This window comes from Protopterus annectens, chromosome 1.part1, assembly GCF_019279795.1.
Source record: "Protopterus annectens isolate FY-2018-M chromosome 1.part1, PAN1.0, whole genome shotgun sequence".
NCBI lineage: Eukaryota > Metazoa > Chordata > Ceratodontiformes > Protopteridae > Protopterus > Protopterus annectens.
In genome coordinates, this window is record NC_056726.1 from 295,447,524 (window position 1) to 295,473,433 (window position 25,910).

General features: G+C 38.7%; 1 protein-coding gene across 1 annotated transcript in view; it reads left to right on the forward strand.

Moving 5' to 3' along the window:
- Positions 1 to 25,910, forward strand: part of FAM234B (family with sequence similarity 234 member B) — a 1,027,012-nt gene that overhangs the window by 800,315 nt on the left and 200,787 nt on the right. The window contains exon 13 of the mRNA XM_044087023.1: positions 17,556 to 17,711. Within this exon, the coding sequence (XP_043942958.1) occupies positions 17,556 to 17,711 (156 nt within the window). The remainder of the gene's footprint in view (positions 1 to 17,555; positions 17,712 to 25,910) is intronic.

Genomic DNA, 25,910 nt, shown 5'->3' on the forward strand with positions numbered 1-25,910 from the left:
CACCAGGAAGAAGTACAAAACTAACTCAAAAAAACAAGCCACCGTGCTGGAATCACAAAATCAGTAGGATGTATAACAGGAGGAAGAAATTCATGGCAAAATTTAGGAGGTGCAGCACCCAGCAGGATAAAAGCACTCTCATTAAATTAAACAAACAACTCAGAGGACAAATGAAGTCTACCAAAGCCAAATTTGAGATAAGTTTGGCCTCCCAGGCCAAGGACAGCCACAAACCATTCTTTAGCTATGTCCGTAACCTCAAAGGCAATACACAATTGTGTGCAGAGCTCATTGTAAATGGAGCCAGCTATACTGAACCAGATATAGCAAACCTCCTGGCGGATAAATTCACCTCCATCTTTACTCCTGTCTCCCCCTCAAACTTCCCTCAGGAAATATCAAGTATAACTCCCCTTACTATCACTAGGGAACAGGTCCTTAATGCTGTCTCTAACACCAAGAACACTGCATCAATGGGCCTAGACAGTATCCCAGGATGCCTTCTAAATAGCATGAAACATGACCTGTCAGGGCCTCTGGAATTACTATTTAATTGTAACCTCCAAACAGGCTTCGTGCCTCATGAATGGAAAAAGGCAACAGTCATCCCTCTGCACAATGGTAGGCCATCTACAGACCCATAAGTCTCACTAGTCTTGTATGCAAAGCCATGGAAAGAATTATCATGGAGATGATCAGTAGACATATAGTAAACCTCCAGATGCTGGACCCAACCCATTTTGGTTTCGTCAAGGGCAGATCATGCCTACTCAACCTGGTGAACTTCTCTGAGAAGATCAAAGCAATGGATGAGGGCAAAATCGTTCACAGTGACTACCTTGACCTGGCCAAGGCATATGACAAAATACCCCACTCAGGCATTGTTAACAAACTCAGGAGGTTAGGTACAAACCCATATGTCTTCCGGTGGATATCCAACTGGCTCATAGACAGGACCCAGGAAGTTAGACCTGGGGAGGTCCACCTCTACAAAGAGGCCAGTCACAAGTGGAGTCCCTCAGGCATCAGTCCTTGGACCTCTCCTTTTTGGCATTTACTTCTCTGAACTCAAGGCCAATGTCAGTGGTCTCTGGCTGACTAAATTTGCAGATGATTGCAAATTAGGAGCTATCATTGAATCTCACACTAACACAAATGTTGTCCAGGAGGGGCTGACACAGACAAACAACTGGTGTCAGAGTCATGGACTAAAACTAAATGCCAAGAAATGCAAAATAGTATCCTTTGGGAAGTCATCCATCCTTGGTAACTATCATATTGACAACACAGCCCTTAGAGTTGACCCAGTAGTGAGAGACTTAGAGAAACACATAGATAGTAATCTAGCCTTTGATCATCACGTGTCCACAGTGGTGAGGAAATCATTCTATGTTGAGCAACTTATAAACAAAGGTATGGCACCTAAGGCCAAGGAAGTCATTGTTCCATTGTATTTGGCATTCATCAGACCTATCATTGAGTACCATGCCCCCTTTGGTATGTGCCAAACCAGGCATATCCAACAACTGTAATGTCCACAGAGGTTCCTCAGTAAAGGAATACTGACCACTGTGTTTACTTTTAGGTGTGTTTAACTATGAAGTAGTAAGTGATATCTCCTATGCAGACCACCTCAAGACCCTATCCCTATATTCTGTCTCCTACAGGCTTTTGAGGGGAGAGCTATGCCTGGCATACAGGGCATTGTCAGACCCCACTCTGATGGACCTCCTGCATATCCACAAAATAAGCAGTACCAGAATTACCTGTTCTAAAGACTTAAAAACCTTGCCTGTGATATAAACAGGAGCTGCTGGAGAGAGGGCTATGTATCCCAGAGACTAACCAGCCTATGGAACAGGCTCCCCATCCATGTGAAGCAGAGTTCCTCCCTAATCCAGTTCAAGTGCAACTTGGACAATTGGATGGGAAACCGAAAATTCATCCCTGGTTTGGCATCTGTGTCTCTGATGCAAACAGGTAACCTATAAATGGTTCATCTCCCAGGCCCATGCTTACACTTATCAAGGGTATCAGAACTTGTCAGACATTTGGGATGCATGGCTCAGCTTAAAAAGCCCATGTGGTAGTTAGCCTAGTAAACACCTATGAACTATGTTGGTCGAATGCCAGGTTACTGTCTACATGAGTTCCCACATTCCTGACCACTGTGTTTACTTTTAGGTGTGTTTAACTATGAAGTAGTTTTCCCCTGGATAACCAGCTTTCCAAAAGGCAGTATTATGCATTTCTTGGCATTGATTTTTAAGTCATAGCTTTGGCACCAGTCATTTATCTATGATAAACTTTCCTGTAAGTTGTTAGTATCTTGGAGGGTTTAGTAATGAATTGGACTGTTTTTAATACACACAACACATCTTTGTCTGACCCACTGGTGTCAGTCTGTGACCAGAATAAGTTAGTAATGAGGCATTTGCCACAGGCAGTGAATTTCTCAAACTTAGTATTTCTCTGGATGCAACCTCATTAGTAATGTCACCTTTTCCTTTGTACAACTTTTCAGTCTAGTGATTAACTCTGACAAAATTGTTGAGATTGTGAGACCACTGAAGAAATGGTGCACACAGTCTCAACAGATGCACACATGAGCACACACACATATGCAGCACCATAGCAGAAAGGGATAAAATCTTGACTGCATCTAAGATAATCTGTGTTTGACTGGCAGTACTGGTGCTGGAGAGACCAAGTAGAGGTGGAGGGGAGTGCCAGTTCACCATCCTGGGAGGAAGGAAACACCTTGGCTTGTGACTTTAGGAACACCTGTAGGAATGCAGGTGTGTCAGTTACAGCAATGAGCCGAATATACCCATTCTGCACAGCAGTGAGCCACTAAGACTGAAGGTTGTTAATGAGTGGTAGTACATTTGCACCTCCAGAGATCAGCAGTTATCGAGCAGGAAGCTGCTGATGTGATGGAGATAGTACATTCAGCAGGATCGTCAGACTGGCCTGCTGCCTATCATCAGACTCTCACCTCCTTTGGAAAATGAATGCCCAGTGGGTGAATGAATGTAACAGCTGGGTGCAGGAAGGGGAAGCCATCGAGCAAGTACTGCAGACTTTTACAGACATGAAGCGCGCATGCACACACACACACACACACACACACACACACACACACACACACACACACACACACACACAAACCAGCTGCCCTTGCTAACAGTCTCTGTTTGCAGTTAGGGAATTAAAGACATTAGAATTTGCACAGTGATTAGCTTTGTTTGCATCAGTCATCTGCAAAATAGGCATCTGCCATTTTATTCTTGACATGCATTCCTGAAAAACAATAGTTGGCTTGTTGACCATTAGACTGAGGATATTTTGGTGAAGATGTAATGTGTTGAAACTCTCGGGGTGAAGAAGCTTGAAATTCTTGGTCTGCATATTGTGGGCCACTGTCTAGGAGGCTAAGGTTCTGGAAGCATAATAGCATATTCTATTAAAAGCTAAATACATCTTTTTTTATTTTAATTTAATTGTGTTTATTTTATTTTATTTGGGGTAGAACACTGAATTAGATGGACCATTTTCAGATTCAGACTTATTGTTTACCACATCTTGTCCAAAATAATGCTTGCTTAACTGAATGATTCTCAGTTGTGACTGCTTCATCATTCTCAAGCAGACATTACTCAGGTTTTCTTTGCTGCAATACTGTTTTAATAAGCATTTCTTGCATCATGTTTTGCCTTTCCAGTACTGCTGTGTAATACCAATAGATTAGTTTCATTTTAATTTTTCACACATCTAAGTTTTGTGCAGGTTCATTCATTTGCATCATGCCCCTGATTCCAAAAGACTTGCTTCCAGTGCAGGTGACCACTTAACACTGAGAGCAGTCTCAGAGCAGGTCTTTTGGAATCTGGTCCGTGTAACAAGCCTGTTTATAAATAGACCTTACACTGAAGTAAGTAACTTACACTGAGATCAGGTCTTTTGAAATCAGGGCAGATTTACACTGAGAGCAAGTCTTTTCAAATGTGGCCCTAATAACTTTACTCTACTTCTGTATACACATTCATATCGTTTCTACTTTCAAATCCATTTCTGGCAACAGTTTACATCTTTGTCATGTTTTATGTCACATGTAAGTATATCTCTCAGCAGTGAATGATGTAAACTGCTGAACTCGGTGTTTAGTTCTATGCCTTCATTTAGTCATGCAACCATCCACATATTCATGTGAGCCCTGGTTTGCAGTAAAAATCAACTGTAATTATAATAACTGGTTCCTTTTAGACTCACAGTGCTGCCTAATCTTGTCTTTAACAACAATTAAGTAGAAAGCAAACACTTGGGTGCTGTCTACACTTACAAAAAAAAAAAAAAAACATTCAGCATTAGATCCAGATGTCATAAACTTTAGCATGTGTCACACCTCAGAAACAAACTGGGTTCTCCCTTTACACCTTATCACCTTTAAATAATAATAAAAAATTAGTCAGCAGAACAATCCATCCAGCCATATTTCCTTTTCCCATTTTTTTTGCACATGGGGTCGGGGTGTCACTTCACAAGTGACAATCATCTAGGGCCAAGGTTTATACTGCCGGGTGGCTAGCCCTGCCACTATAATTCCTCCAACACACTCATACCTATGGTCAATTTGGAGTGTCCAGTCCACCTACTGTATGTCTTTGTAATGTGGGAGGAAACTGGAGCACCTGGAGGAAACCCACACAAACGGAGCAAGGACATGCAGACTCCATACAGAAGGTACCCTGGCCAAGAATCAAACTGGGGAACCTCTTGCTGTGAGGTGAGAAGGCTATCCGCTGTGCCACTGTCCCACCTTATAAATGTCATTTCCAGATACAGATGACTGAAGTTTTAAAAAAAATCAGTTAATGCTAACAATAAATATTAAGTATTTTAATAACAATTTACAAGTTGAACACTTGTTTCTTTCATTTTTTATCAAGTATAGTACATACAAAAATAATACAGAGAAAAATCCTTGCTACAAGTAAATACATTTTCAAGTTCAAGGCTCCACCTAGTGGACAGAGAAAATATACTGGAAATAGTCAAACAAAAATCAGAATTTATATATACATAACTAGTATAGTTAAACGTACCCTTCCTAATTCTCACTGAAACCTTGTTTGACCAAGGCTGTTGTAGATATGCTGAAATATGTTGAAAAAAGGAATCCAGGATTCTCAGCTGCACCAAAAGAATAGTGTCTGTTTTCATCTGGAATTTGTCTTTTCAGTTCCTGTAGTTTTGTTGCAGCATTTTGATTGTATTTGTAGACATTCATTTGATTTATGCAATTTTTGGCATGTTTCGTGGTTTGATATCATTTTGGTTCAGATGCAATTGTGTTGGCATGAAAATGTCATGTTTTCCTTCTGCTAGATCTTACTGTGGAATTCCAGTATAGTTGACTCAGTGTAATTTTAGTACCTTATTTTTATTTCACAAGTTTAACTTTTTTTGTTTTTCATGTTTTTCATTTTTGTTCATTATATAAAGGATGCTTACAGTAATGGAATTGCTTCTTGTGGTGTAGTGGATTTATTTTTTGTACTGCATTTTTTTCTAGTCCTGTCATTTCTAAACATGATTTATGCAGTGGCATCTGGATGGTTAAAAGTGCCAAAAACTTTGATTCTGTGGTGACTTGTGTGATTCCAGTGACATTTACTGTTCGTTAGTGGTGGGTTCTGTAGTTCTTTTTATATATCTTCAACAACTGAAGAATTACACACATTTAGGAGTTATGAGGTAAGGTACCATATTTTTTAGTGTAGCAGTATTAGGGATTCTGAAAGACAAACTGCACTATACATTACAGGCTCTGACTTCAAGTGCTCCCTGAGATAATTTAGTTAAAGAATGAAACCTTCGGACTAGTAGCAGTACCTGGGCACCCCCTCCCCCCTGCAAGTTTTCATTTGTCACATGAGGTAACCATTGCTCTTTAGGTGGCGGTTTAATTCCATACCTTATATCTCCGAATCTCTGGCACTAGAGGTTCAGTGGTGTTAGCTGGTTAGCAGCAGTGGCTTTGCATCTTCTGTAATGCCTGTAACTCCTGGGCAGGCTGACAAATAATGGTGGTGGGGTGAAAGAATGCTCCCAGACAGCAGTATGATACTGCAACCTCATTCTCACATTCTCAAGCTCCTCACTGGCCGCAGACGTGGGTTGTGTTGAGCCTGTGATAGTATAAGGCAGGTCCGATAGACCCAGTGAACGAGGAGAGGAGCTGATGGCAACTAACAGTCAGCTGCAGAGAGCTAGGAGGGAAGACAAGTTGGAATAGTGCATAAACAGAAGATAGGGCTAATCGTTTGATTAACTGCTGATGTGCCGTAATGTAGTTGCAGAATAAAGTTACATACCTTTAACTTCTTACTTCTAACTACTTCTTTTGTAGCCAAGAAAGGTAGTGCTAATGTTTTGGAGTCATAAGATAGAAGAAAGCTATACTGCTCTTTTGTCCATCAAAGAAGTCATATTGTTTATTTTTTATTAATCACAACTTGGGTAATAAGTAACTTAGCTTATATCAGGATGAAGAAGTAACACAGAAATTCTGAAGTTAAGCTTCCATTTTATTAAGAAGCAGAATTTGCAATATAAAATTCTGATCAGTTTTATTACTCGTTCATTAAGGACAATTGTACCAGCCACATTTTTATCAAAAATACCTTGAAAGCACAAGGAAACATAGAAAACATAAATGAGTTTAAAAACAACAGATGTTTTTCATCATTCTACTTGGCTTTTTTCTTCTCAGGGAAATGTATGTACTTTTAGAAAAAATAATCTATTACTACAATCTCGACCTCCACCTATTACATCCCAGACAACTATATTTGTGGTAGTACCCATCTAAATCAACCCTTAATGTACATTTTCAACCTTACGTTCACAACTAAATCCATACCACCCAGTTTCAAACACTCATTAATCCTCCTTCCCCTCCCAAAAGGGACTACTCCTGCTCCAGCCAGTGACTAGAGGTAACTGCTGATTCCTACCCTATTCCAAACGTTTTTGAAAAATGTGTGCATAGACAAATATTAGAATTAATTCAAAAATATGACAGTAACAACCAAGCAACAAGGATTTCACCCCAGCTGTAGTACCTTATCAGCAGTATACTCTGACTGACCAAATCTTCGAAAATATGGGTAACAACTTTCTTATGCCTCCAACAAACCTTTGATATCGTAGGCAGTCCGTTACCATTTCAACAGTTAACCAAAACTGGCTTTTCAGGTGAGGAAACCCATTAATTCACAGATTAAATCAAAGATGAAGGAGCTTACCTTAATAATGAGCTCTCAGAAACAGGAATAATACCGTAAGGCTTGGTGCTGTGAACCCTACTTATGTCCCTCTTTTTCAATAGTTTATAATATATCAAACACGAAATGCATTCTACTCAGATGTTATTGTGTTTATTATAGAGGCTACAAAGATCCCAACATGATGAACAGACAGCATAAAGGCGATTTTGCTCATATCTGGAATTGGTTGACTGCCAAGAAGCTAAATGTCAACACAAAAGCATCCTAAACATTGATGTATGGAATGCATACAATAGCCACCGAACATCATAGATCTATATAGCATACCCATTCCTGCAACTAATGTCCAAAGATAGTTGGAGATTATTTTAGGTAACAAGTTCATCTTTATCTGCTACAAACTAATCAACCAAAAACACAGTACAAGAAACTGCTAAAGCTGTAACTCTTGGAAACACTCTATAAATAGAGTGTTTCCAAGTTACAACTTCAGCGGTTTCTTGTACTGAGTTTTTGGTTGATACATATTTATGTAAGTAATATGTAATGCATATAAATTAAACAATGATAATATGGTTGGTTTGAATTTCCTTTCTTTTAATGTGTGTGTTAACTGATAATTTAATAAAGTGTTTGAAAATAAGAAAAAGTGTACTGGCTACCTTTAAATAAATAACTAAATTGTATACTATTATGATGGGTCTAGGACTATTCACAGAAAGCACATTTCACTGAAAGTCAAATGACTGTGCACAATTCACTGAAAACACAATTCACTGATACACATTTCACTGAAAGTTATATATGGCCTTTTCCCCACTGTAGTGCGACCCTGAAGTTAGAATATATAGTAAGGGGGGGTGTAGCCCCCCCTCATAGTTTGGATATATATCAAGTTTAGAAATGAGTAATTTATTGATGTATCCATGTGTATAGTTGAAAATATTTAAAATAGGTGGGGGGGGGGCTACACCCCCCACACACCCCTTACCATATATTCTAACTCCAAGGTCGCACTACAGTGGGGAAAAGGCCATATATAACTTTCAGTGAAATGTGTTTCAGTGAATTGTGCACAGTCAAATGTGTTTCAGTGAAATGTGCTTTCAGTTAATAGTTCTAGACCCATTATGATACATGTGTTAACATAGTAAGGCTGCTGGGGAGGAAAACACTTGCATAACTTTTCACTTCCCACAGTTTCAAATTTCATTTATTTTTCATTGTTGATACATGTGTTAACTTAGTAAGGCTGCTGGGGAGGAAAATACTTGCATAACTTTTCACTTCCCACAGTTTCAAATTTCATTTATTTTTCATTGTTGATGCATGCGTTAACTTAGTAAGGCTGCTGGGGAGGAAAATACTTGCATAACTTTTCACTTCCCACAGTTTCAAATTTCATTTATTTTTCATTGAACTACTTGCCAATGTACCTTTAAATGTTAATTACATTATACCTTATACAGTTCACTCAGCAGATAGTGTTCAGACCTCACCTGGCTAATTGCTTGTATCTGCAGACATCTCATCTCCAAGTTGGTAATGAAAAAAAAAAAACAAGTATTGACTTTGTAGATGCATGAAGAAACCTTTTTAAGTTTCACTCAAAACAGATTGTTCAGCTCCCTCATATTGTTTGCACCTATAGATTTGGTATTTCCTAGCAAAAGCCTTTGCTAATGGAAAAGTTGCAAATGACTTTGCAAATTTATAAGAAAACTACCACTTCCATGCCTTTCATCATCATTTATCGTATTTTTCAAGCTTGTTTACATAAAGATTAACTGTAGCTCAAACCAAGGTCATTAATCTAGCTATCCACCTCTGTAAAATGGGAAAGTATTATCTTAAATTTTACATATGTGATCAATTCACTTTTACATCCCCTACCTCAGATATTCACCTCCATAAAAATGGGAAGCTATTTTCTTAATTCTATACATTATGTGATCAGTACATTTTTGCATCCACTACCCTAGCAGTCCAAGATCACAATATTATGTTGAATTTAACTTGCTTCTATCCAGCCTTTCTTGCCTTATTACAGTATAAAGCCTGGATACCTTTCAACTAAAAAAAACTTTTCTAGCTTTAATTTCTTTAAAATATATAGCAGTCACTTTTAAGACTCCCACTGCCTCACATTTAAAATAGTCCTGACTGCATGATATACAAAACTGCTTTACAGTGTAACATGCAATTTATATAATGCAAGTTTTGCATAACTATAAGTAAAAACAAAAAATGCTTTACTTACAGTTACTTCTTCAATTCCTTCAATGCCCTTCTAAATATTAATGACATAAAGTGGGGTCTGTGCTTTGCCCTTTGCAGTTCACTCACCAGTTTAACTCAGTCAAACACATTCCAGTCTTTGTCAACCACTTCTTGCAAAGTCGTATTTCACATGTCTATTTCTGTGTCTAATGGGATTGATGCTTTATAGTCTCCTATTTATTCACTAATTTCACAATGTTGCTGGTCTTCTTCCTGATCCTCTTCCATCTCCCAGCACCAGTCTCTGGTTCATGTCCAAGATCGTCTTGATTCTCCTAGTCAACCTCTCTAATTTTGTCTGTCACTCAAACATTTTCCTTTGAAACAGTGGTAAAGGTTTCACTGACAAAGTCTCTATGTAGGCTTTGTTAGTGTCAGAGGACTGAGAAGCTGAGTCCTCTTCTGTTTGCTGGGCTAAACGTTTTTTTTTTCCTACTTAACCTGTTCTGCATACAAAACTGTCTTTGATCTGTCAGGAAAAATATTTTGAAGAAAGATGGATACCACAGTCAGGAAACACGTAGGCTGTTCACTATTCAGGGTCAGTCTGTTAAGCTTTATCCCTTGGGGCAGAAATAGAAGGCAAGTGGCTGCATTGGTTGTCATGCTCAAGTAAAAACACGGAACAAACTTCAGGAACCACACAAAGGAAACCAATGGCCTGTAAACTCCCAAAGGAAATCCAACAGCAAACTCAGCTGGAGTACACCCAAAGTAAGCAGCTATACAAGCAGATAAATCCAATAAGCGAAAAACTGAAAGCTGAAAACTGGAAAACTGGAAAAAAACTGGCAAAACTGCTTTATTTAAGCCTTAAAAATATAGCTTTTCATCAGTCCACAGACTAACTTCTTCAGAAACAATGTATCCAAAAAAAGTTTTAACAGTACTCTTGGCTTTAAAAACTCTGAGTAATGACATCACTTCCTCAAATTGACTTAAAGGGATAGCACACCCTCTTTCCATCACTATGATCATCACACTCAAGTATTCATACAATAATATAATTCCACTTAAAAATTAGATGAATGGAATTAGAAATACAATAATAAAAAAATATATATATAAAAAAATAAATAAAAAATAATATTATAATGAAGTCAAATATGAACATTATAATTATAAATGTACATATTCTAACTAAAAACCTGATGCAGCAAATACAAATTCCCAAACTGCATAAAATTCACTGCTCCATTTCTATATGTGACTCTCCTATTTACCAAGTGTGATGGGGTTCAACATCTAAAAAAATTTTTATAAAAATTATATAACATTTATGTAAAATTTTATAAAATTTTATTCATGTAAACATGCATAAATATAAACTCATTAAAATACCCCATATTGAATTTAACTACCTCTCCAGGCTCTTTAACTTTAAAACGCATGAAATGGACAACATGCCATTGAGACCTGGAGAAGCAAATGCTCTGAGTCTCAATTGCCAAAGCAATTCCTTCCTTTCTAATAATAATGAATCCTTCCCTTTTCCATGTCTGGTATTTATATGATCAATAGCCATAAAGCCAAATCCATGCTCAGGATGCTCTTGAATATGCTTAGCTAGGGCATTTTCTTCCTTGTTCTTTTTTATAGCATAATCATGTTCATATATGCGTTGGCACAGTTTCCTGTCCATTTTCCCCACATAGAAACACGGACAGGAAAGACGTGCATTTTAAAGTGTAGTGTGGTGCACCTGCCAACTCAAACAGAAAAGGCTCAGACATTCCTTTCATTTCATAGCCTTATTGACCAGTGGGTGGTAGTTTCTGAGTGGACAGTGATACCCTGAAGTCTGCTTTTGATGCCAGTGTATATTGCCGTCATGTTAAGTTTTGGAATCTGTGTGATGATATGCATGTTACTGAGGAGCTGAAGGCCATACTTCAGACATTCTCCTACAGCATCTGCTAGTTTATTACAAACTACCCTCTTCATGAGCATCATTGTATCACCCTAGGAAAAAGACAAATAGCTACCCATAAAGCAAAGATCTAACTTACTTTTAGGGTCCCAACACTACAGACTACTGCATCTCCTTTAGAAGCTAAACTTCATGAAAAGAGCCCTCATACTACTCACAAACCACACCAACTCTCATTTCCCTAGAACCGAACTCCACAGCACTTAGCATGCATTCTCCTGTCAGGTACCTACTCTCTTGGGCAATCCCTCTTACTCCATATTCAGAATGCAACTGAAAAAGCATTTCTTTATCCAAGCCAAATGCTCCTACTTCAACACAGGACCAGCACAGTATCTCCATCTCCTTTCTACTCCTCTTCTCCTCTCACAGAATTACTGAAGGTTGACCCACTTTAGAAATCAGTTTATATATTGCACATTATACTTTGCTTATTTGTTAGACTGCACATATACAGCTTTTCTATGCAACTAATCTGAACTACTTTGTTATTGCTGACATTTCTGCATTTTGGTTTGTTAATTGTTTTTTTATTTCACCAGGGCTGAGCCTGAAATGAGTCAGTATTGAGAAGTGTACTACCCTTCTAAACAAATATAAATAAATTAAATATGTTTAGCTGTTACCATCTGATCTACTGTGACGTTTTGGTGACTGATTGGGAACACTTTTGGCATACTGCAGGCATCAGCCTCCTGAATAGTAAACTCTTCTTTGTCATGCTTTTGCAAGTGGATGAGCATATATGGTTTCCTAGGACTGCAGAGGAGGTCACCACATTTATGAGTGGCTTCTATAACATTTTTCACTTTCTTGAAGTACTGAATATCATAGAGTTCACAGATGTAGCAGTAAAGTCCTAAAGTCACTGGGATTCCAGTTCATGAACTGTCAGTTAATATGCAATGGACAGAGCATTACTACAGGTGTGTTTGTGTGGCACCCTGGAATTTCGAATGATTCTCATATTTGGCATACATCTGATCTGTATGAATGGTTTCAGGAAGGTGATTTTCCCTAGGGTCATTTTGTTGGCAACTGCATGATGCTGTCCGGACAGAGGCTACATAAGTTTAAGTTGTACATTTAGCCACTAACCCCCCCTCCAAAAAAAATAAATAAATAAAAAAACACCCATTGTCTGTTGCAGCTTATGCTGCTAGCTCCTTCTCTAGAGCTGTGATGCATGACCATTGTCCATCATTATGATGCCTTTGCAGAAATGGTATAGAACTCCACCTCTACGGAGATGTGAATGTTTGTTTAAACTCATGAAATCATTTTCTGCTGTCTTTATTCATCCAGAGGGGCAGTGAGGTATATCTCTGAGGCATTTAGCAAGCATGTTGTGGGATGTGTCAGACTGCATAATATGATTATGTGGAAACAGGAGAGGCAGCTACAGAATATGGATGGTCTGCAACTAGTATAAGTGCCACAGTCACCTTCACCTATGATTAGATGTGCTAGGATATGCAGTGTCTCCTGACACTGCTATCATTTTGCACTGTACATAATCCCTCAGCCACATTCACCTCATCCAAGTATACCATGTGTTCAGACCCTGCCTCATCCCTGGGCCACTCGTTTTTGGACTGCATGTGAAACGCTAGTTTTAGTCAAGCTAATAATTTTCCTGTGATCAAAGCATGTATCAAACATGTCATTTCCTGGAGATGAATGTAGATCCTTACACCATAGTGTATATGTCACATGTATCTTGCATGACACAGTCAACATCTCCTAGCTTATGCTTGAGATTAATGCCTCAGTACAGCAAACAAATACAGCTGGCAAAATGGAGAGCTTAGTAATACACCTGCTGAGAATGTGCCGTACCAGCTAACTGCAGATACGAGTCTCCTGAGTAGCTATTCAGTAGTTCCACAACAAAGAAGTGAAATCCATATAGCATTGCAATACTCTTCATGAGAGAGAGAGATATCACAATAGTAATACTGCTGCAAATTATGCTAATTTAAATAATTTAGTGTATTGTGTATGCAATTGAGGACTTTTGCCATCAGTATCTGTGGATTGCTTTATTTCTTAGCCATGCTGTTTGACACTTCCATGCAGGATTTGAAGAGGCACTAGGACTATAGTCTGTGCATGCTGCTGCTCATATAAATGCACAGAACAACCAACAACCATGCAGCAGTATGTTTCATGCCATATTATGTGTGTGTGTGTCTGTGTGTTTCTGTGCCCACCATATTGATATTGCTCTGCTACAGTAACTACAGTCATGGCCGTGGAAGCTTCTCAGGCTGCTAAATGCAGGTCTCCAGCCTTGTGCAAGGAGAGCAAGATATTCTAGTTCATTCTTCACAAGTACATCATAGTGTCTGCTGGGGTCATTATGATGTCCCTTTCACAAAAGATGCCTGGTATGACTTAGCCAAGGTTTGGCCAGGGGAGCTGATATTAAGCGTACTGCCAAACAGTGCAAGCATTAGTACAGTGACCTGAACTAACATCAACCTAACCTTATCCATCATTGGAAGGAGGAGATTCAAAGAGAGCAGCCAATGATATACTGTAAATATTTGTGTACATGTCTGGGTGCTACATGTGACTGGGGGAACAGTGTCCTGTCTTGTGCTACTTGCAACCTTTTTTTTATTAACAGCTGAAAAGGAGCAAAGACTAAACATGCTAGGGTGTGAAGCAAGAGGCAGCCATGTCTGTGTGCATATGTGTGCAGGGGGTATATATGTTTTCACTATCACTGTGTGCATGTGTGCAGGGGTGTATATGTTTTCACTATCACTTTCAGTGTACCCTTTCTTTTCTGTTACTTTATATGTCATTTGTCATAGTCTTCCTGTTGTCTCCACTTTGTAGACCCAAAGAAGGAAGAGGGAGACCTGTCTCCTCTGGGATCTCACATGCAGCTACTGTTCTACTGCTGAGCCTGTGTCAGGGGAGGTAAATGAGACCACTTCTCGGGGGGGGGGGGGTGAAGTACCCTCCTCTCCAGAAGGTAGCTGTGCCTTGTCTCTGTCCTGTAACAACATTAGCAGTGGGTGTATGACAAGATGGACCAGCAGCTGGGTCTTGCTTTGGAGGACTTGAACATCTCCTCAAGGAGAGTGAATTCTCATGGTTGATATGAGTAAGTTATGCTGTGGACCATCATGACATCCCTCCATATTAAAACCCCCATGCTATCCGTTTCATGATGTGACCCCTTCCATGTTTATATATCCAAAGCCTTGTGCATTGCCCAGTACTCGTCATCATTTATCCACCTTCTGTGTGCCTGCTACCTTCCCTTGTCCATCTTACCTTTTATATGGACACCCACACCTGTGCTGTTTAATGTATGCGTGTCTGCACCCACTGCTTTTGCTAGCCCTCTTCTTTACCCTTATGTACATCAACATACCTATCTTAGTTTGAAAAAAAGAGAATCCCCCCCAAAAATATAACCTGTCTAACCCTTCAAACATTACACTGTGCAGTTAGTTCTTCTTGTGCATTTTCCTTTACTTGCTTTTTCTCCTTTCTTACTTTACTGTGTACCCCTTTTCCACCCTGTTTTATTGCTAAAATAAGTGGCCACATGCCGGGCCTCCTATGTTACCGTTAGTAGCCCATGCTAAACATTTTGGTGTGGCATTTCCTGCTTGCCTGCATCACTCTGCAGCACTTAACTTCATCATATGCAGGAGTGCTGTCATCGTGTGCAGGAGTGCTGTCATCGTGTGCAGCAGTGCTGTTCATCATGTGCAGGAGTGCTGTCATCATGTGCAGGAGTGCTGTCATCATGTGCAGGAGTGCTGTCATCATGTGCAGCAGTGATGTTCATCGTGTGCAGCAGTGCTGTTTATACTGCTCACGTTCTGACCTTAGTTCCATGACATATAGAGGTCCAGCTCATTAACATATTGCAGTAGTGATATAGGTGACACTCCCTGTTTGCTTGACAGGGCATCACAAGAGCTTTGTCATTTGGTAATCCTAACTCTGCTTGGTTTTAATTTATTCAGACAGATGACCTGCTCATCAGTGCAGTGGGTCTACACATTCATCTATGGATAGCTCTCTGCCTCATCACACAGCACAGCTTCTTGGGGGGTTAGCACTGTGCAGATGTGCAGATTGTTTATAAATCATAGCTTAGAAATCAGTACCAACAGAATGATCTACGGTACGTTTAAGTGTTTCAAGCATCTTTAATCCAACGGACAGCATTTGTAAGCTCTGCTTGAAAAATCAAACTGGATTGGAATGGCATCTGAAACATAACATATTTGTAAGGTATGCAGAAATTAATATTTTACAAACAAGTCACATCAGGCGGCTTATTCGTTGATAGCTTGGTATACCCCTTTTGGGTAAATTTGATTTATGCAAATGTTAACATTTAAATTAAATCACATTTGGTTCATATTGTATTGGAATGAAATGCCGTTTGGGCAGATTTGGTTGTAGTACTTCTACACCTCTGTGACTTTAGGATTAGAGTTGAAATATGGTTTGAGGTCAGATGTGGGGTTTTGGTTTTGGTTACTTTAGGGATATGCCTAGGTTTTGATGTAGGGTTAGGTTTTGGTTTAGGTTAAGTTTAAGTTAGTGTTGTGTAGGATGTGGCATCTATCATTTGAAGTATTATAAGCAGTTATAGGTATTGTATTATGTACATTTTCAGTGAGTGCATCAATTTGCTTTCAATGATGTTCTTTGCCCCAAACAGGTTCTATTCAGGAAAATGCAAGCAATAAATGCATGTGTGACAGCAAAAAATACCAATGTTCTTTATGTTAGGTCACTGAAGGTTTTGCAGTAGCTAACACCATTTTATTTTGTGTCTCCTTTAATCATTATAGTATAGGAGAGGCCAGGCATCCACAGGCTATACACCAGTTATGTAACCCATTCATTCCTGCCTTGGGTGGCTGATCATTCCCCCCTGTACTGAGAGTGAGATGATAAGGAGAAGGACAGCTCCAGGGTCCAATAGAGCAGCCTACCCTCTCCCTTGAACCTCCCTTCTTCCCTGTGGTGGCTCTGTCCCATGCCTCTGCATGTTGACTTTCCACTAGCAGTGTACCCGCACAGGGGAGAGTGTGATTAGCAGGTCAGTGCTCTATGGGTGTAACACCTAGTGTTCCCTGTAGATGTCACCCAAGCAGCAACCCCCCCCCCCCCCCCCAGGATGGGCATGAAGACAGTAGCCGTTCACTAGTATCCACCATGTCTGTTTCTTCCAGTGCCTGAATCACTAATTGAACTCTGGTCTTCTGAGTTTTAGTCAGGGTTTCACATGTTTACATCTTTTTTGAACTTCTCAGATAAACACATATGCAGTAATTAGAGTATCAATCCAGAAATGTAGAATTGCTTTGCAGTTAGTGGTGTGTAATAAATATAGGCATGTGTTAAATATAGTTTCAGTTCAGAAATGTCAAATAAGTGTTTTGAAAGCAGTGGCAGGTAACACTGACAAAAAGACAGGAGCTACAGGTACAGACACAGTATTAATTTTAAAATAAGCCCTCTGCTTAAACCATGACATGGTATCTCCTAACGTTCTAGCTAATTAAGTTTCCCATTTGTTGCTCATGCTGTTTTATTTTTGTCTATTCTGCCTCTCCTTCTTATCATGCAGGCATGGTATGATTACCTCACTTTCCAAAGGTTTTGATATGAGTGATGTTTACTGAGAGGTGGCCCCGACTATCCATAGATAGCACAGCATTTGTATTCAGGAGCTGTAGATCCTCTTTACACAGTGAAGAGGACTCATTTTGCAATGTGCATTTTCCTTTTATCATGCTTGTGAGCTGACTTAGTAGATGACCTGCATTTTGAAATGCCTGCAGCCATAGTGGTGCATGGTGTCATTCCCCAGAGCTAATAAAATGTCTAGAAGCCATACTTCATTTATTTATTGTGGTAGCCATTGTGTAGCATATATTTTGTTAGCCAGGTAGGAATGTAGTGGAGCTGATCATGCTGCCATTCAGAACTGCCTGGTAGTCCAGCTTATGATAACACCAGACGTTTTGTCCTGGATTTAGCCAAAAGTTGTTCTTTTTCTGCAGGTGGAGATGATTGATGGCAGCACAGGACGCACTCTCTGGAACTATGACTTCCCATGCCGGATGCAGGATCTGGAGGCAGCATCAGTTATGACTTCCGGTAAAACTTCTGCCTTTCTTTTCTGGGCAGGAAAAATACAGCCACAGGCTAATTACTCTGTAAGTATTTGTTGCAGCATTTAAGAGTATATTTTTTGCTGGGTGAACTTATTTTCTATAATGATTGTGATAAGGTTGATATAAAGCAGAGAATACGGCTGTGATCCTGTAATTTTTCACATACAGTGTAAGTGATTGGTAACCTCAATTAAAGCTGCATGTTGAGAGAGTCATAATGCTAAGTCAAGGGTCTAGTATAGTTTTCCATTTCAGAGTCATTAACTATGGAGCTTGATCTACACTTTTTCTTTTCATGTATGTGTGTAGCATATCAAAGAGGAAGAACTAGGATTATTTTTTGCAGTTTAATTATGATAATCACATGGGATTGCTGAGACAAGGAGGCTGAAACTTCAGGTAGTTAAATTAATTGCCTAGGTCTCCTGCCAATTGTCCCAGTCACTATACTTTATTGCTTCTCTTAAAACTCAGATATGTGTCGTTGATATTTGCTGCTCAGCAGTGAAGCTGTAGAAAAGATATGTCTTTTTTTATTATTTCTCTACTGCCCTATTAACTGGGTAGATAAGCTTGTCCTTAGGCCTTTTTTTTTTTGCTTTGACCAAGCTCTTTTATGCAAAAACATTGTTTTGGCATATACACTTGATATAGTTCAGTAGAAAATGTTAAGCTGACAGTAATACATTTAGACAGTGCACACCAAGTCAATTGCATAAGTTACACAAACGTAGTAAATAAGAGCAACACTAATTACATGTTCAGTATATTAAGCTATGAAATAATTGTGTGCGTAGTAATAGCAAGCAGAGACCCTTCAGTGAGTATGTTGTATATCTGGGTGAATGCTGCTCTGGGTGTAAGTTATCCTGTATTACATAAGTACATTTTCTTGATTACTTAGAAGTCTTGCTGGACAGTGAAGCAGTACAAATGCACAAAATGGATATTTAAAATCTACTTTTACTGAGATGACTATTCCTAACTTTAAAACTCCCTACACCTAACACTCAGATGTTCTATATTCCAAGAGAGACACCTCACATAAGCCCATGACTCACCATGGAAACATAAACCTTGCATAAAAACACACATACATGTATGAGAAGCTTATCTCCTGCTTCCCCCAAAACATACATGTTTGAGGTCACTACTGTTGTGGAAGAAAGAAAGTGGTAATGCAGAACTCACAAGGCTTACAGCACACAACACATGATACGTTATTTGTACTATTATAGCACACAACACATGATACGTTATTTGTACTATTACAGCACACAACACATGATACCTTAATTGTACTATTACAGCACACAACACATGATAAGTTATTTGTACTATTACAGCACACAACACATGATACCTTATTTGTAATATTACAGCACACAACACATGATACGTTATTTGTACTATTACAGCACACAACACATGATACCGTAATTGTACTATTACAGCACACAACACATGATACGTTATTTGTACTATTACAGCACACAACACATATGATACCTTAATTGTACTATTACAGCACACAACACGATACCTTAATTGTACTATTACAGCACACAACACATGATAACCTAATTGTACTATTACAGCACACAACACAATACCTTAATTGTACTATTACAGCACACAACACATGATACCTTAATTGTACTATTACAGCACACAACACATGATACGTTATTTATGCTATTACAGCACACAACACATGATATGTTATTTGTACTATTACAGCACACAACACACAATACCTTAATTGTACTATTACAGCACACAACACGATACCTTAATTGTACTATTACAGCACACAACATGTGATACCTTAATTATACTATTACAACACACAACACGATACCTTAATTGTACTATTACAGCACACAACACGATACCTTAATTGTACTATTACAGCACACAACACATGATACCTTAATTGTACTATTACAGCACACAACACATGATACATTATTTGTGCTATTACAGCACACAGCACATGATACCTTAATTGTAATATTACAGCACACAACACCATACCTTAATTGTACTATTACAGCACACAACACATGATAAGTTATTTGTACTATTACAGCACACAACACATGATACTTTAATTGTACTATTACAGCACACAACACATGATACATTATTTGTACTATTACAGCACACAACACACGATACCTTAATTGTACTATTACAGCACACAACACATGATACGTTATTTGTGCTATTACAGCACACAACACATGATATGTTATTTGTACTATTACAGCACACAACACACTATACCTTAATTGTACTATTACAGCAGACAACACGATACCTTAATTGTACTATTACAGCACACAACACATGATACCTTAATTGTACTATTACAGCACACAACACATGATACCTTAATTGTACTATTACAGCACACAACACATGATACGTTATTTGTGCTATTACAGCACACAACACATGATACGTTATTTGTACTATTACAGCACACAACGCACTATACCTTAATTGTACTATTACAGCACACAACACGATACCTTAATTGTACTATTACAGCACACAACACATGATACCTTAATTGTACTATTACAGCACACAACACGATATGTTATTTGTGCTATTACAGCACACAGCACATGATACCTTAATTGTACTATTACAGCACACAACACACAATACCTTAATTGTACTATTACAGCACACAACACATGATACCTTAATTGTACTATTACAACACACAACACCATACCTTAATTGTACTATTACAGCACACAACACATGATACCTTAATTGTACTATTACAGCACACAACACACGATACCTTAATTGTACTATTACAGCACACAACACATGATACCTTAATTGTACTATTACAGCACACAACACATGATACCTTAATTGTACTATTACAGCACACAACACAATATGTTATTTGTGCTATTACAGCACACAGCACATGATACCTTAATTGTAATATTACAGCACACAACACCATACCTTAATTGTACTATTACAGCACACAACACATGATACCTTAATTGTACTATTACAGCACACAACACATGATACCTTAATTGTACTATTACAGCACACAACACATGATACCTTAATTGTACTATTACAGCACACAACACATGATACGTTATTTGTACTTTTACAGCACACAACACATGATACGTTATTTGTACTATTACAGCACACAACATGATACCTTAATTGTACTATTACAGCACACAACACAATACCTTAATTGTACTATTACAGCACACAACACGATACCTTAATTGTACTATTACAGCACACAACACGATACCTTAATTGGACTAGTACAGCACACAACACACGATATCTTAATTATACTATTACAACACACAACACGATACCTTAATTGTACTATTACAGCACACAACACACGATATCTTAATTATACTATTACAACACACAACACGATACCTTAATTGTACTAGTCATATCATTTATTGTACATTCTCAACATTTCCACACACAAATTCATCTGTACAACATACATCCTTTGCATTGAAAATACATTTGAAACATCTTCTCATAAGAAAGGCAACATAATATTACACTTTATTGTCTTGCTTATTTTTTCTTGTTCCTTTCTTTTATAAACATGATGCATAAAACCCTTTTACTTCTACATGGTGTTCTGTATTTTGGCTGAGAAAGAATATCACTACGGCTCTGTTCAAAGTTATCTTGTTTTTCAGTATACAGTATTCTATAATTTTTCTAGGTTAGGCAGAGCTGAAACTCTAGGCTTATTCTCTCACTGGCTGTTGTACCCACACATATTAGGTGATGATATGTCAAAAAAGCTATCTGCTTTAATGTTTAAAGTGGGAAATTTTTCCCTGTTATATCGTTTGTTAAATTGGGGATGATAAAGATTTCCAAACGCTTTATTTTGCCACTTAAGTAATCAGATGTCATTTCATATCTTCAGGAATACAAATTATTTCTACTGCTTTCTTAGTAACTGTCGTCTTTTTACATGCAGAATGCTCTTTCAATTTCTCCAAGTCTTTTGGGTTTGTAATGCCATGATGTGAATGTGCCTCATTCTTAAGTCAAGGTATAATTAAAGTTCATGAAATTAGTATTGTTTCAGTCTTTGATGTTAAACAAAAGTACTCTTCGCAACATCCACAATGTGTCCAGTAATGACTCCTGCCGTTTGTGTGAAGTTACATGTATTGGTAACATATCTAAGAACGAGTCTAAATTCTTTTTTATAAGACTCGTTAATCCTACTACTACTTTAACTGTCTGGGTATCTTTCTTCCACATTGCCCTCATTTCTACTTGCAAATCATGGTACTTTATGACTTTGTGTCTGTCTGTACGTAAGACACTGTAGTAACTGGGTATGGTGATTTCAGTAATCAGTGTTACTTTTGTCTTCTTTTCCTGGACTACTATATCTGGTTTTCTCACATCTAGTTTTTCACTGTTGGTAATGGGTGATCCCATGTGATATAAATGTCATCATTTTCTATGATGCTCTGTGGCTTATGTTATCAGTGTTTTTCAGCTACTTCATTATGTTTGCACAATCCCCACTGCAACGATCTTGCTACATTATCATGCCTTTCAGTAAACAGTCCTTCTGCCATTAATATAGCACAACCAGCAACAAGATGTGCAACTGTTTCCAGTTCTGTTTTACAAAACCTACATTTGTCTGCTTCTCCCACATGTTCAATGGACTTTGTAAACCAACGTGTATGTAGTCCACCAGTATTAACCTTTCATCTTTTGGTTTAAATTCACCTCTCCTTAACCATTATTGCATTCGATCCTGATCAACATGAGGTTGTTCCAAGAGTTTCCTATACTTGCAACTATATTTATGCATTTTCCACAATTCTTGCCTTCTCATCTGATCCTTCACCTTATATTCTTTCTTTTGTTTTTTTCCAGATTCAGTTGCTAACTGATTTTTTATCTGCTTCTGGTTTGATTTGCATTCCCACTTGATGCCAATATGCTTCTGCTAGACTAAGCTGGGAAGTCATCTTAGGCTTGTTCTCTGCATGTCTCAAAACTTTCATTACATTTGGGTCTTGTGAGGTTGGCAGATATGTATGCAGTCCTACTATCGTAGATCTGTCCATGTAATCAAATTCAAGGAGGCCCATACCCCTTCAGAATGGGGAATATATAGTCTTGGTATGCACTGATTTTTATAAAACATTTGGTGAGCATGAAGCATCCTTCTTGTTTTCCTGTCCAAACTATCCTGCACCTTTTGGGACCAGTCAGTCACTCCAAAACTGTAAGTTAGGACAGGAAGAGCACATTGGTTTATAGCTTGGATATTATTCCTAGATGTCAATGCTGTTTTTAGTATGAATTTAAGCCTTCTAAAATAGTCCTTACTGGGTTTATTCACATTTGTTCGTGTTTTATTGTTGATCCTTCATCAATTCTCAAATATTTACACTCCCTCTTGCTAAAGTTCTTTTATATCACATTCCTGTCCCAAACTGATGTTTTTTTGGTGCTGCAGCTTTCCTGCTTTAAAGGTTTTTTTTGTACATTTATCAAGACCATATGACATTCTTATATCTTCTGAAAAAGTTTTGATCACTTGTAGTTGTGCTTTCAGTCCCTCATCTGATGAACTATACAGTTTTAAATCATCTACACAAAGAAGAGAAGTCTTTACACTTTGTTGTTTAATGGGAGGACAATTATAACCATAACCTAATCTGTTAAGTAGACAGCTTAATGAGTTAAGGGCAAGACAAAAGAGCAGTGGTGAAAGAGAGTCACCCTGGAATATCCCCCTTTGAATTTTTATCAGTGGAATAATAATTTGTCCTTTATCATGGCTTAACTGCAGAGTAGTTTGCCACTGTTTCATGGTTGCTGTGATGTAATCGATCAGTGTACGGTGTATCTTATACTCGTTTATCCATGAGTGTGGGATACTGTCAAATGCTTTTTATAGTCTATCCATGCCATAGTTAGGTTCCTCCCCTTTTTATAGTTCTCCATTATGACTTTATTTAACATCAAATTATCCTTTGTTCCGTACAACTTTCTTTTATTACCCTTTTGTTCTAGTGCCATGATTAAGTTTTCATCTAAATGACCATAAACTCTGTCAGCATCAATTCCAGTGTATAGTTTATAAGTCATCGGACGGCAACTTATTCGTCTATAGTTTTTAGGATAGCTTGCAGGTTCACTCTTAAGTAGGAGTATTGTTTTTTCTTGTTAGTAGCCAGGATGGTGTCTGTTCTGGGTATACATATTAACAGTTCTTACTCATGGCTTAATCTTCATGTAAAGATATTAATACTTTTAACCAGAAGTTAGGTACTGCATCTGAGCCTGGGATTTTACAGTTAGGAGCTTTTCTTAACTTTGTTTCAATTTCTCTGGCCATTACTTAATCCCATTGCATATCCTGTACATTTGAACTTCTTATTCTTTCTTTGACTTATTCTATCCATTTAGTATCTTTATGTTCATAGCTAGGTACTAAGCTATTGGCCCTATGGCCTATATAAGCCTAGCCAAATGGTACCCTGGCTTTTGCCACCCAAGAAAATTATTTTCCTGTGCCCCTGTCAAGTAGAGCCACAGAAGTGATCCCCGGGGTGAATTTCCTATCTCCCATCCAATCATCAAGATTTTTCTTGAAGAGTGCTAATGAGGAGCTTTGTTTGATATAGATAGGTAGTTTGTTCTAGAGTATGGGAAGTCTCTGAGACAGGAATCTATCCCTCCAGCATGTTCTGTTTATTGTGGTGACAAGGTTTAGGTCCCTAGAGCGTATAGCTCGGAGGGATTTGGATTTCTTTATGTGGAGCATGTCCAATAGCTCTGGGTTTGACATAGCTTTGTATGTTAGGCAGAGATCGCCTCTGAGTAGGCGATATGCGACAGAGTAAAGCTGGATTTTTTTTTGAGACGGTCTGCGTAGGGCATCTGTTTGAGGCCGGTAATCCTCTTTGTGAGGTATTTTTGTGGCCTTTCCAGTTGTTGTAGATGTCTTGTGAGGTACATACCAAAAGGGGCATTGTACTCTATAATGGGTCTAATGAGTGATGAGTAGAGGGGAACAATGACCTCTTTTTTCCTGGATGAGAAACCTTTTGTGATGAGGTGTAGAAGGATTTGCTGACTACTGTGGGGATGTGATTATCAAAGGAGAGACTACTGTCCACCTGTGTCCCAAGGTCTTTTATCACACTTTCAGTGTTAAGTAGACTACCGCTTATGTGGTAGTTCATGGGTACAGAGTTTTTACCAAAAGGGATGACAGTACTCTTTTTGGCATTGAGCTTGAGGCCATGGCTTTGACCAGGCATCCGTCTCAGTGAGGCCCTTTTGTAGGATGTCCACATCATTAGGAGATTTGATTATGGCTCCTAGTTTGCAGTCATCTGCGAACTTTGTTAGCCAAAGACCTTCTGTGTTAGCCTGTACTTCAGAGAAGTAGATACCAAACAGGAGAGGACCTAGGACTGAACCCTGTGGTACTCCACTTGTCACTGGTCTGAAGTTGGATTTAGAGTCTGCTACTTTCACAGTGTGGGTTCAGTCAGTGAGCCAATTGGCAACACATCTTGTGACATAGGGATTTATACCTAGTTTAGTGAGTTTGTCTATAATTCCAGAGTGGGGGATGGTGTTGAAAGCCCTGACGAGATCTAGATAGGCTGTGTGTACCACCTTACCCTCATCTACAGCTTTGGTGACCACTTCAAAGAAGTCTATCAGGTTTAGGAGACATGATCTGCCTTTTACAAACCCAAACTGGGTAGGGTCCAGAGTTTGGGGATTGCCTATGTCATTGTTTATAAGTTCCATGATGATATACTTCATAGCTTTGCAGACCAGGCTCGTCAGGCTAATAGGTTCATAGGTTCATAGGTTCATACTAGGCTATCTGCCCGAGGGCATTTACAAGCCTAGCCCATCGTTTTGTGGCTTACGCCACCCCTTTAGTATGGGGAACTATACCCATTATTTTGCTGTGCCTCTGTCGAGCAGTGACACTGAGGTAATCCCTGGGGTATATCTGCGATCTCCCATCCATTGGTCAAGATTTCTCTTGAACAAGGCCAGCGAGGTGCTCTGCCTCACATGTACCGGGATTTTGTTCCACAGCATAGGGAGTCTTTGGGTGATGAATCTATCCCTCCAGCATGTCCTATTAATAGCCGTGTCGAGGTTTAAGTCTCCGCCCTTGTGGCTCTGATG